This window comes from Terrapene carolina, unplaced genomic scaffold, assembly GCF_002925995.2.
Source record: "Terrapene carolina triunguis isolate 2854851 unplaced genomic scaffold, T_m_triunguis-2.0 Scaffold23, whole genome shotgun sequence".
Lineage (NCBI taxonomy): Eukaryota > Metazoa > Chordata > Testudines > Emydidae > Terrapene > Terrapene triunguis.
The window spans coordinates 16074166-16086765 of record NW_020664374.1 but is presented as its reverse complement, the minus strand read 5'-3'; the positions used below and the strand labels follow the sequence as shown (position 1 = coordinate 16086765).

At 41.5% G+C, this 12600-nt stretch overlaps 1 protein-coding gene across 1 annotated transcript in view; it reads left to right on the top strand.

Annotated features, from left to right (window-relative positions):
• Positions 1-12600, top strand: part of LOC112103832 (vascular endothelial growth factor D) — a 34407-nt gene that overhangs the window by 12348 nt on the left and 9459 nt on the right. The window contains exon 2 of the mRNA XM_024195788.2: positions 9736-9946. Within this exon, the coding sequence (XP_024051556.1) occupies positions 9736-9946 (211 nt within the window). The remainder of the gene's footprint in view (positions 1-9735; positions 9947-12600) is intronic.

Genomic DNA, 12600 nt, shown 5'->3' with positions numbered 1-12600 from the left:
AGTCTTTTCCAACTTCCTGCTGCAGAAATTGAGCCCAGCTGCATAGTCTTGTCAATCCTAGCACTCCATTTGTGCACAACACGTTTACATTTTCAAGGTTATCTTTGCAAGGGAAAGAGCTAGAGCCTGCCTTTTAAAAAAGTAAAGATAAAATTCTCCTTTACAGGGCCCCCAAACTGGCTCTGTCAACAAGCAGCTTTTGTGAGCCCCTCCAGCTCATCACTGTATGGGCCCTGCTATAACAATGACAACAAACCATATGGTCTGAATGATACAGAAATCCCAATACAATGGGATAGCTTACACTTTTTTCTAAAGTGTTAGAGGCAAATTTCCTATCCTAAGGCAAAAGAGGTGAGTAGCAATGTTCAAATAACTTAAGTCCAGATTAGTGAACCAGTGAGTAGCTTCAGAAGTGGTTTGGCATACGTCTGACATGCCACCGGCAAACAATCAAAGCGGGCACTGATTTACAATGTGATCTGTAGTTTGCGACTGGCGTGCACTGTCACATTGTGCATTGTCTCTCATCTTGCAGAGCTGTAAGAGATGACAGCGTCTGCTGTGCAAAGTTCTGAAATGGTTCAATGCAGACCATTGTTTCCAGGGTAGGTTGAAGCCTAGGAGTTTTTTAGTGGGGTTGGCAACCAGATGTTTGTTTGGGACATTAGCATTATCCCAGAAGTCTTTCTAGTGTGCCTCAGGATGGAATGAGGATGCTTTAAGAACTTTAGCCCAATCCCTAAAAACCTTGCAAGATTTCAGATGTGTCTTTGGAAGGTTCTGGAGGTAGTCCTGAATTGGTAAATTCAAGTTGGCCGTGGTTCGCCTGTACTCATGAGCTGTGTGTGTGTCTCTCCTGATTTTGGGTAGGAGCACATGTGCCACAGTGGGAAACTATTGAATGAGTGTTCATTTTAATCCATCATGGAATGAAGTTGCACGTCCAGAGATTTGGTAAGTGAGCTGTCCGCCAGACAGGTGCGCAATATTCAACAGCCAAATAATGACCACTTAAAGCTAGAATGAGGACATGGAACTTTACTGTATGAATATTAAGCCGGCTTCCTATAACAAAGCAAGAGGCCATCAAGTTCAGGATCAGTCCATTTCATACAAGACAGCAATGTTAAAATTGGAACTCTATTACTAGGAAGCCAAAACATGTAATTACTTGTTTAGGATCACGTTGATAATTAGCAAAGTGCTTGATTTGCACATTACTGTAGCTAATGATTATCATGTGCAGTGTGCAAATCAAGTACTTTGCTAATTTATAATTTATAACATTTATAATAATACTTATAGGCAAGTACTTCACAGTGGATAGTGTTACAGATGGGAATTCATGTGTCATGATTTCATAGCTGATATAGATTCAGAAATATTGTTCAGATGGAATGTCGAGAAATAGAGAATTTCCGTAATGCTACTCAGAAATGACATACCATTGCTGGTGATGTCATAATTACTGTAAGCCAGACTCTAGTTTGTTAGACATATGGTAAAGCTGGACTCTTGATACAGGATTTTATAGGGTACCGCAGTTGGTTGTTAATAAGGCTTTGATTTACTCTTGCAAGTCTGATGTTTTCAAGCTGCTCAGGGTTTTCTCTCATAATTTTAGTATAAAGCCCTGCAAATGTGAAAGTCACTGTTGCACTATAAGTCTACAAAAAACAGGACGATTCAGCTGCTGGTTTCCCAGACTACTGCCTATCATGCTCAACAATATTGTCTCATTTCCTTGTACTTCCCCAGCTGCCTGTCTGTATCTATCCATTGTCTCTTGTCTTTTATTTAGATTGTAAGCTCTTTGGGATAGAGACTGTCTTGTTCTGCGTTTGTACAGCACCTAGCACAATGGGGTCCTGATCCCTGACTAGGGCTCCTAGGCTGTACAGTAATAATAATAGTAATGATGTTGATATTGGAATTCCTCAAGTGGTGTTCATGCCGCTGCAGAGCCCACACAAGCCTGCCACCACTGCTTAAACCCAAGAGTGGATGGCGAAACAGAGGAGCCTCCACATAATATATGGGTCTTTGTGGTGGCTTGACATAAGCTGGTGATGGGGTAGGCTGGTGGGGAAGGAGATTTGCTACTACCCAAGTAATACCCACGTAATTCTACAAGTGGAACTGGGCAAAACTTTTTGTGCAAAATATTTTTTTGCTGAAAATTTTCAGATTGGGTCATCCTAAACAATTTGCAGATTTGGGTCAATTTTGGCAAATTGTTTTAGCTGGATATAAAAAAAAATCAGAAACATTGAAATGGTTTGTTTCATTCTGGAAGGAAACATTTTGACTTTTAATTCCAGAAAAATGTTTCATTTTGGAATCTCCCACAGTTTAATTTTTTAAATGTAAAAACATTTTATTTTAAAAACCTCAAAATCAAAAGAAAAGATTTCAATTAATGGAAAACAAACACTTTGGGGACATTTTGTTTCACCAAACAAATTTCACTCTGGCTCAACCCGAAACAAATCCATATTTTTTTTAAATGTTTCAGTTTAGCCTCTGAACTGAAAAATTGATTCTTTGCACAGCTCTACACACAAGTAGCACAGGAGGTCTGTGGCCACATCATCTCATAAGCTCTAATATCCAGGGGTACCAAGTATCCACAATTCCAGTGGAGGTTGATGGGAGCTATGGGTGTTCCATGTCTCTGCAAACTGGGCCCATAATGGCTATTGACTAATGCATTTTCTGTACATATACATGCAGGAATAAATATGAATAAAAACTAGGTTATTTTCAGATACACCACACAAAGGCCTGGTCTACACTACGACTTTAATTCGGATTTAGCTGCGTTAATCCGAATTAATCCTTCACCCGTCCACACTACAGAGCCAGTTAATTCGAATTAAAGGGCACTTAAAATCGATTTCTGTACTCCACCTCGACGAGCGGAGTAGCGCCTAAATCGATTTTGTTAATTCGAATTAGGGTTAGTGTGGCCGCACACCACCGAATTACTGTGGTTAAAGTAATGGGGTAGTGTGGCCGCACACCACCGAATTAATGTGGTTAAAAACCGAATTAATGTGCTTAGTGTGGCCGCGCACAATCGAATTTATACAACCTGTTTCCCAAATTCGAATTATCTAAATTCGGATTAATCCTGTAGTGTAGACATACCCAAAGACATGCAACACCAAAGTAACTGGCCATTTCAGTGCTGTGGTGATTAATACACATTATTTTAAAGGCTGGATCAGCCATAGTTCTGAGGATAGCATCCAAGCAGCACTGGAAGCTATACAACAGATAACTAGATAAAAAGATGGTGATTATTTCATCTCACCACCTTCCACATGACTTCTCATGAGTGTAACAGTACTCCTACTTACTTACCAGGATGAAGAAATTCACATCCAGATTCTTTGTCCCTTTTACATTTTCAAATGTCAGCTGTAAGGTTTGAAATTGTCCAGACGCTCATGCTACATTGTGAGTAGCGCTCTCCCGGGATAAACGGATTAATGTTAAAAAGAGATTTATTTCAAACTTATTTTAAAATGTTTGTAACATGGTAGTAACAAGATCTCCAGGCTGTGTTATGCAGACGCTCTCCTTGTCGAGATACAGCAGTTGGCTTCTCTTTATAGCTTAGCCACTGAGAAGCTGTATCAGTGCTCCATGAAACAGGGCAATATTAGTGAGGTCTCCCATTCCCTGGCCTGAGACATAGGAGTCATAGCTAAGCTTTCCATTGCTATTTATGTAGTGCTCATTACAACAGCATCCATGTCTGTGAGTCTGGAAAGCACTGGAACCTTTGCTTAGGTGTGAAGGTGGTGTGGGTAGGACTTTGGGGAGATGATTTTATCAGTTAAATAAGGTTTTCGTGAGGCCTTTCTTGGGTTGTAATGTGTTTGAACATAGAGTGAAAGGTACAAGTGGGACCATCGTCAAATTAATGAAAATGCAACCTTGGTTTTTAGTCAAGCTTTCTGTCTCTCGTTCTGCACTGGATAGGCTTCACGATGGATACATTTCCCTAAGTGAAGAAGCTGATTGTTGCAGTCCTTGAAGAAAGTGGCTTTTGATTTGCAGATACGCTTGTTTCTTTTACAGTTCCTCAAATGAATTTAAGACCCGAGTATGTCCTTCTTTTCTTATTACTTTGCACTCATCTTTTTCCATTTGTGCAAAATTCCTGCATGAGATGCTGAATGGTCCAAAGTCCAAACAAATCAAAAGTGCAAAATCCATCTGTAACAGGCCAGCAGTTTATTAGTCTTAAGCATCCCCACCCTGTTAGCAGATGTTGATCCTGCTGGGAAAGTGTTAGGTGGGTTCTGCTGACTTACTGGTGCAGATGGCTCTACAGAAAGTTAAGATGTAGGGTGTGGGCTGAGCAATCCTTGGGAAGGAAACCTAGGAGCTAGGGAGAAGGTGTTACTGATATTTGTGTCATCTGATTGTGGATTGTTTTGTCAGTAAAGCCCAATCTCAGAACAGGGCTGAGTTTGCACTTTATAGGTATACTGTATGGTCTGTGGGCCAGATCCTCATCTGATGTATATCAGCACTTTATTGAATTCAGTGGAGCTATGCCTAATTCATACTCACTGAGGAGCTGTCCTTGTCTTTGTAAATCAAGTTGGAAAGGCCTTTGCTCACACCGTCTTCTTTTCCATTCCAGTTTTACCTATTTTAGGGAGTTTTAGGGTTCTGCACACGTCTCAAATTATTAGAGAGAAGATAGATGTTAGCTCTTTATGACTTCTTTTGGAAATACAAAAGTTATAAGTATCTAAACATCCCAAAGTTGACCTGAGGAATTGTTTCTTGATGTCTGTGAGATTGTTCATAGCTCAGTGCAGGAAAACAGATTTTCCTCTTATTGTTGAAGGATAGCTTTGGAAAATCTGAGAGTTCAGTGTTATGGAAAAACATACAACTTGACACTAGTACAAATATGATTATTACCTTCTGGTATGGAATCCGTTCTTACAGTTCAAAAATAATATTACAAATGGTTGTAAACCAAAGAGCCTGGGATCAGTTATGTAAACATAAGACTTTGATATTTGTTATTTGTGTCTTCCTGCAGAACCTCTTACTGCAGGCCATAGCATCTGTGTTTTGTCATTTGTAGTGTGTGCTTTTCAGTATTTGAACATTGTAAAACTTGTCAGATTCACCATGAAATAGCGTGAAACGTGATTTTGTTCACTTTAGGGTCATGTGTATGAGTCTATCATGACTAGTTTCTCATGACTCTCCCAAAGCATTGTAGATGGTAAGCTTTTTGAGGCATGGGTAGTGGTTTTATTAGCTGTGTGTACAGTGCCTCACACAATGGGATCGCAGTCCATGACTAGGTACTGTCACAATACAATAATAACAACAGTGGAAATGACAGATATTTCCACATCCTCCTGGACTGAGCTTAAGGAAAGGGGAAGACAGTGAGTGAGAGATCCTTCAGCACCAAAATCCTCCAGTCTGACCAGCCCTCCTGAGACTGAACTACCTGACCACAAGTAAGTCTGATCAGACCCAACCAGACTTATTTCCAAAGGTAGAGCCTTGGCAGAAGGAGTGTCTGACACCGAACTAGAAAGCACAGTGAGGATCAGAGCAGTGTGAGATGGAGTGGGCAGACAGGAGATGGTTGCAGACCGAATTGAAGTGAAAGAAGGTAGAGATGGGCTGTCTGGCACAGACCAGGGTATGGACCAGTGGAAGAAGCCATGTCTGGAATGTGAAAAGAGTGCAGAAGGGATAGGATCAGGGCAGTGAGACGTGAGTGGGAGGTGCCCTCTGCACATTGCTTGAAGTCAGAGATAGCCGAGAAAATGCAGCTCCCATCATCTGCTGAAGCAGAGGGGAGCTCCCCTCCTTTTCCACGCTTTTGGGACTTGATCCTATACTCACCGAAGTCAATCGCAAAGCTCCCATTGACTTTAATGGTGCAGGATCAGGCCCTTGATAAGCAGCACTCCTCAAACTGCTCCCCCTCTTCCTTGGCTGTGCGATGCTCACTGCCCTTCTGTTTCAATCAACTTTAAACCTTTGTCCCCAAAGGGAGGCTGTGGTGGAGGGAGGAAAAGACATTTGAACAGCAAGCAGGAGGTGGGCTTGGGAAATGCTAACGCACCCATCTTCTGGGGAGCCTTTCCATGATTTGTCATGTCTAAAACCGGCACAACTGCACTGTTTTACGATAAGGCTTTCCGGCCTCTGTGTGTGTGTGTGTGTGTGTAATATGTGTTGTCTGCTGTAGATTTGTAGCAATAAGCAGGCACGATCATGTCCTCTTCTGCATGTTTTACAGCACCAGGCAACCATATGGGGCTTCACGTTTATTATTATTTGAAAGTGTTAGAGTTTTCATGTTTTCACGGTACGGGGTCATTTTTAGAACAATTTCTTTGACGAGACGTGTATGTTCTTGGATGATTTTGGTATCAAACAATATTCATTGCCTCTCTGCCACAAGAAACAGTGCATAATACTGTAGAATCCTTTGTGTCTCAGAGTTCACAGGCTATGGATAATTAACAGGTTTGCTGCATTTTCACACTCTTTTAAAAAGTTTTTAATTTTGAATGCTCTTAAATTATGAAAAACCATGTATACACGATGTGATCTGACTGGAAATAGGAGAAACACAGTCTATTACAATATCCCTGCCAATAGAACTAAGATTTCCACATTACACTCTCTGAACTAAACTTTTCTGGCTCTTGTTCCACTTGACTCAGAGTGGGGGACCCAACTCAGAAAACCTCCCCAACCTCCAAAGAATCTAGGCTGCTGAATTTTTGGTAGGACTGTGAAATGGCTAGTTAAATATTACCTGAAGTCTGTCTTCCTCTCAATGCTACACAGCCTTATCCCTTCTTCTGACAGCCTTAAGAAGGCTAGTTCAATCTACCCTATGGTTTGAGGGATGATGGCCTTCAAGGTCCTGAACACTCTGTCTGTGATCCGGCAAAGTGATCTGGCAAAGTACTTAAGCACTAGCTTAAGGTGTGAGCAGTCCCAGTGAAGTCAAAACATGTCCTTAACTCCCTTAAAGCTAAACACATGCTCTTTGAGCAGGGGGTTGGACTAGATGACCTCCTGAGGTCCCTTCCAACCCCGATATTCTATGATTCTAAGTGCTTTTCTGTATAGGGATAGACTTAAGCATGTGCTGAAAGATATGCACATGCTTAAGTGCTTTGCGGAATCAGGGCCCTAGTCTGGCGGGAGTCTTTTCAACTGGAAGGACAGTTGTGCTTGAAGTGGGGCCTTTGAGGATGACGGGCGATCTCTGTCTGTAAGTGAAGTGGAAATGGTTATGGAATACAAGATGCTAGAGGGCAAAGGCTTCGCATCACCCTGCCCCGCCCCCCGCATCATTCCCTCTCCATACCATTGATCAGGTACAAACTTTGAGCAGGCTAAGCAGTGCTCCTAAGGGAGCAATGGTTTATCTCCGCAGCTGTTGCCTTAGCAGTAAAGTACTTCAGGGCGCCGTAGATTAGGATGGGGATTACTGGGGAGAAGAAAATGACTATAAAATCTTTCCCACCCCCCCCAAAAGAATCTAATATATGAAAAGACCTGGAACTATTCCTTGTGCAGGTTCACAGCTGGCTCAGCTGCACTATAAAACTGAGGGGCTTGGAACAGTGAAGAGAGTTATACAGGTATAATCAAAGTGGTATGGCTTTCTAGCGTAGACGAGGCATAGATTCACAGTGATCATGCAGATGTGTTCATGCTTTTCTCTTTATTGTGTTCTTTGATCTTAGTGTTGTCAGACTTTTTTGCCTGAATAGTAATTTTTAGGAAATCCCTTAGTAAACTCTTTAACACCCTCCCCTGCCCCAAAGAACAAACAAAAAATTCCTCCTCAAACCACTGGCCTTCATGCAAAGTACAGAGCTATCTCTTTGAATTTGCATAATATCATAGTCTCATTTTACAAGTTCCCTTTAATTTAAATCTGGTTTAAAAGTCTCAGACACTGTTGATTGGGCTGGAATGTCTTATTGCAATAATAAAGGACATCCTGGTACTGTTTGAGGGTGTTTGCCATTCTATTCCGTTCTACTGCACTTGAGCTACTTATTCGTTAACTGCTTCATTACTGGTCTTACGCTCTTAGCGTCTGTGGGATCAAGCAGACAATTTGCAAATGGAAAAAAAATAGGCAAAATTCTTACAATTAATTATTTATTACAAATTATTTTCTCAGCTTTTCTTTCAGCTTTCCTAGATCAGCAGAACTAGAATGGCATTGCAGTTCAGTATTTGTGATAATGATTCACATTTATATTACACTTTTGGGCTAGATTTCCAGAAGGGTTAAAAAGCACTTTTCAGGCTTCACTAAATGTAAACTACAGCAGAAATCACTTTACTCACCAGTGAAACACAGCAGCCTGTAAGATGAAACATGACCACGGGCCAGAGTACAGAGTAACGCTACATACAGGCTTAGGATAGGAGTGAATAACTTATTTCAAGTGACCTAAGCAGGGAATTTTAGGTAGGTGGACAGTAATTACCCAAAAACAAAGTTGGCCAGAACATCCGAGCTAACATCTATATTCTTGAAAATAAATAAATAAAAATAAAAATGCCATGAATGTTTTGATAATTAACAACATATGTAGTCAGGCTGTTGGTTTTACATCTTGTCCAGAAGACTGCTCCTCATGCAGCATGGTGGCTCCCTAACTGTATATGGAGCACTGGCTTAGTACTGATACAGATCTTGGACTATTACCTGCTCAATCACCAATTTCATATATTGGGGTTTCCTTAATGTTCTTTTACTTATAAGAATTGAAGTTTTGCTTATGAGAATTGATGAGATAAGATCCAAGGGAGGGCAGCACTTCATCATGTGGCAAAAGATTATTACCATGAGCCCCATCACAGCACAATACACATGTGCGCACACACTCAGAGAAATATGGTACGCTTTCAATAACAATTAATATTCTAAAGCCACAGCTGTAAATTCACTTGTGAACAATACTTTCAGTGACTACAATAGTTTTGCTTGAGTAAGGTCTGCAGGATTTGGCCAATAATTAATACCGGAAAACAGGTAAGATTCTTGTGAACAGGCAGACTCTCCACCTGGCTCTCAGCTCTGTGCACACCCTGGGTTAATGTCCAAAACTCATCCCCCTTCCTGCAGTTAGCCTTTAACAACCATGAACCTCAATCAAAGCTTTCTCCTGGGTTTGGCTTGTTCCTAGGATGTCTTCCTGCAGAGCCTCCCTCCCCTTTCTCCCTGTCTATGGCCTTACCCCTGGTTCCCCAGTTCCTCAGAGACATGCAAACCCTTTATCTTCACATTGGTTACAGCTACTCGGAGTCATCTGTTCTGCTGAGTCAGCAGAAATAATGCTGTAGGCAGGGCACTAATCTTTATATCAGGCTGAGTCAGCAGAAAACCCTTGCATTTCTATGTAGAGTCCTGGAACATGACACCCTCTCACAAATGTGTGTATTTTATTAATACTGACATCAGGCAACAAGCTGGATTGGGTCTTATAGGTACAGGTCTGCCTTGAGGGTGAAAGAGAGTTATAGCTTTCCAGCAGGAGCTCCAGCAGGCTTTGTGACTCAGGCAAGCACAATGTCTCCTGGAGCTGCCTCACTGTAAGTAAAGTGCTGTTTTTTTAAAGTGTGGTTCTTGTATACTGCATTCTATACACATTGCAAGTGCACTGCCCTTCTGATGTTCCTCTTTCATCATAGAGGGCATCTCTGTCAGCATTGGAACGGTCAGAACAGCTGATAAGGAACGCAGCCAGTCTGGAAGAGCTGCTTCGAATCACTCACGCCGAGGACTGGAAGCTGTGGAAATGCAGACTAAAACTCAAAAGCCTCTCCCATTTAGATTCTCGATCTGCGTCCCATCGCTCCACCAGATTTGCTGCTGCTTTCTATGACATTGAGACACTGAGAGGTAAGTGTGCGGTTGTGCATGAGTCATCAACTTCATCTTCAGGATCACCAAGCAAGTGTGTGATTAGGAGTTAAATAAACAGGCATTCTTAGAATAGACCAACTTCAGAGGGGAAATGGTGAACGAGGAAAGAGACATCATATGAAGGAACGTGTTAGGCAACAGTCTGCATACATCTCCCTGGTTTATGGTCAGAGCTGGTTTAGTGCTCTCTGTACACAAGCCAAAGAAAAGATATATGAAATATGGATTTGCCAGTCAACAAAACAAGAGAAGTAAACATGCAGGAATGGCTTGGAAAGGCTGGCTGAGGGGACTGCCAACAGCAAAATGCTAAGTCCTGGAATTTGCCTGCAGGCAGAGACAAATGAGCTTTACAGAAAGCATTGGAATTCCTACTTTTATGAGCTGTGTTCTGATATAAGGCACCTCATCAGCAGAGAGGTTGCCACCACTATGTATGGGTGGGAGCTACCTAGCAAGGAGGTACTGCCTTGATCTTCTTTAAGAGTCTGAGAAAATCTCTCTGGAGAGAGGAAGTAGGTGCTAAAACAACAGACTTAAAACCCGAATGAGATGTAAGTTAGTCATAATGTAGAACCCCACTTAGAATGAATTAAAATACGACTCCCTTCAAATGAGATAATCAAGATCTAATCTAAGTTCATTGAACTAAAACAAAGAGATAGTGATTGTTCCTTGATGAAGTGAATAGATATTATATGACAGACCCTTATTATACAAGCTGTGAAATAACAAGATGTAAAAGATTTGTTCCTTTTATTGTACAGTCTTGAACTTGATATGATGTGACTACAGCCAGAATATTCACTTTCCTGTGTGGAAGATAGAAAACAGTGATCCTATTCCCATATGACTTCTAGGATATTTGCAGTCCCTCTTTCACATCTTTGCTGACACTTCCACATCTTTTGTTTATTCATTTTAGCTAAACTAAGACTTGGCTGTGTTAGCTGGACCTTAATTTGCATCTCTGAGCTGGAGCACAAAGATACAGACAAAAATGCCCACACTAAATTAGCTTGCAAGTGATTGAATGGGATTTAGAGTCACAGAGTCAGAATTTAAGGCCAGAAGGGGCCACCAGATCATCCAGTCTGACCTTCTGTATATCGCAGGCCACCAACCGCCACCCAGCACCCACAGACTAAACACAACAACTAGAATTAGACCAAAGGACTACAATCCTCAAGCAACTTAACTATTGTGTGCCACAGGCAGAGGACAGGAGGGACCAAATTGCACCAAAACCTGAGGTCTCTGCAATGGCAGGAAATTGATTTAGTGAGATACGCCTACATGATCCAAGCAAGCAACCAACACCGTATGCCGCAGAAGGTGGTGAACCCACCCACCCCCACACATGATCTCTGCCAATATGACCTGGTGGAAAATTCCTTCCTGACCCTGAGTATGACAGTGAGTCCAACTCTGAGCATGTGAGCAAGACTCATCAGCCAAGCACCAGAGAGAGAGAATTCTGAGCACCAATCCACCCCATCCTGTGTCCAATCTCCATCTGTAGCAATCTCTGATGCTTCAGAGGAAGGAGACCAAAAAAAGCAGAATACATTAGCGAAAAAATATCATTTCCTGACCACTGCAGGTGACTGGCTGAAGTCCTGAAGCATGAGATTTAGGAACATAAGACATAAACCAGAGACCCCCAGGACTACCAAGAGCAGTTGTGCACCACCAAAGGCAATCCCGTCATACAATTCCACTCAAATTTGTCAAGCCCTGTCTTAAAACTAACTAGGTTGTTTGTTGCCCCCATAATTCCTATTGGAAAGCCATTCCAGAACCTCTCTCCTCTGATGGTTAGATACCTTCTAATTTCCAACTTGAATTTATTCATGGTCAGTATATACCCATTTGTTCTTGTGCCAACATTTTTCTTTAACTTAAATAGCTCTTCTCCCTTCCTGGTGTTTACCACCCTGACGTACTTAAGAAAAATGTTCCCACCACTTGCAGAATTTATTTTAAAGACAACAAAATCCTAGTGATCTGAGAACGCCTGGAGGGGATAGTTAAAGGACATGGAATTTATCTATGCACCTTTAAGAATTATGCACAGAAGCACTAGCAGTCATGATCCAGTCATTGTATTGAACTAATGTCCAGTGCCAGTTGCTAGATTTTTCTATAGAAAACTTGAAATCCACCTTTTAGGTTTCTCATTTAGTGAAACAGCATCATTGCAGAAAATTGGTAATCCTCCATTTGAACACACAACGATACAACAGATGAGCCCAGCAAGTGGCACTGGTGCAGTGTATGGCAATAGGCTTTTATCAACACCTAAAAGTAATATAACTGCTCAGCTAATAAGGTTAGAAGAACAGTCACCCTCTCAAAAGAGTAGCAAGTTTAAACAGATAAATCAATAGTCTACAGATGTCCTTTACTTGTGCCATCTGGAGGAGCTGTTAGCTTCCTTTTCCCTTTCCCTTTAAACATCTAACTCCAGATACAGAGCTGCCAAATATCCTCACCAGATCCAGGTGAGAAAATCATTTAAATTCAAATAATTGAAATTTGTGGTAGAAAAATCCTGTTAAGTCTTCTTCCCCATCTTCTAAGGCAGAATTATTCCAAGGCCGACTCTATTAATGTTCTAATGTGCCCTG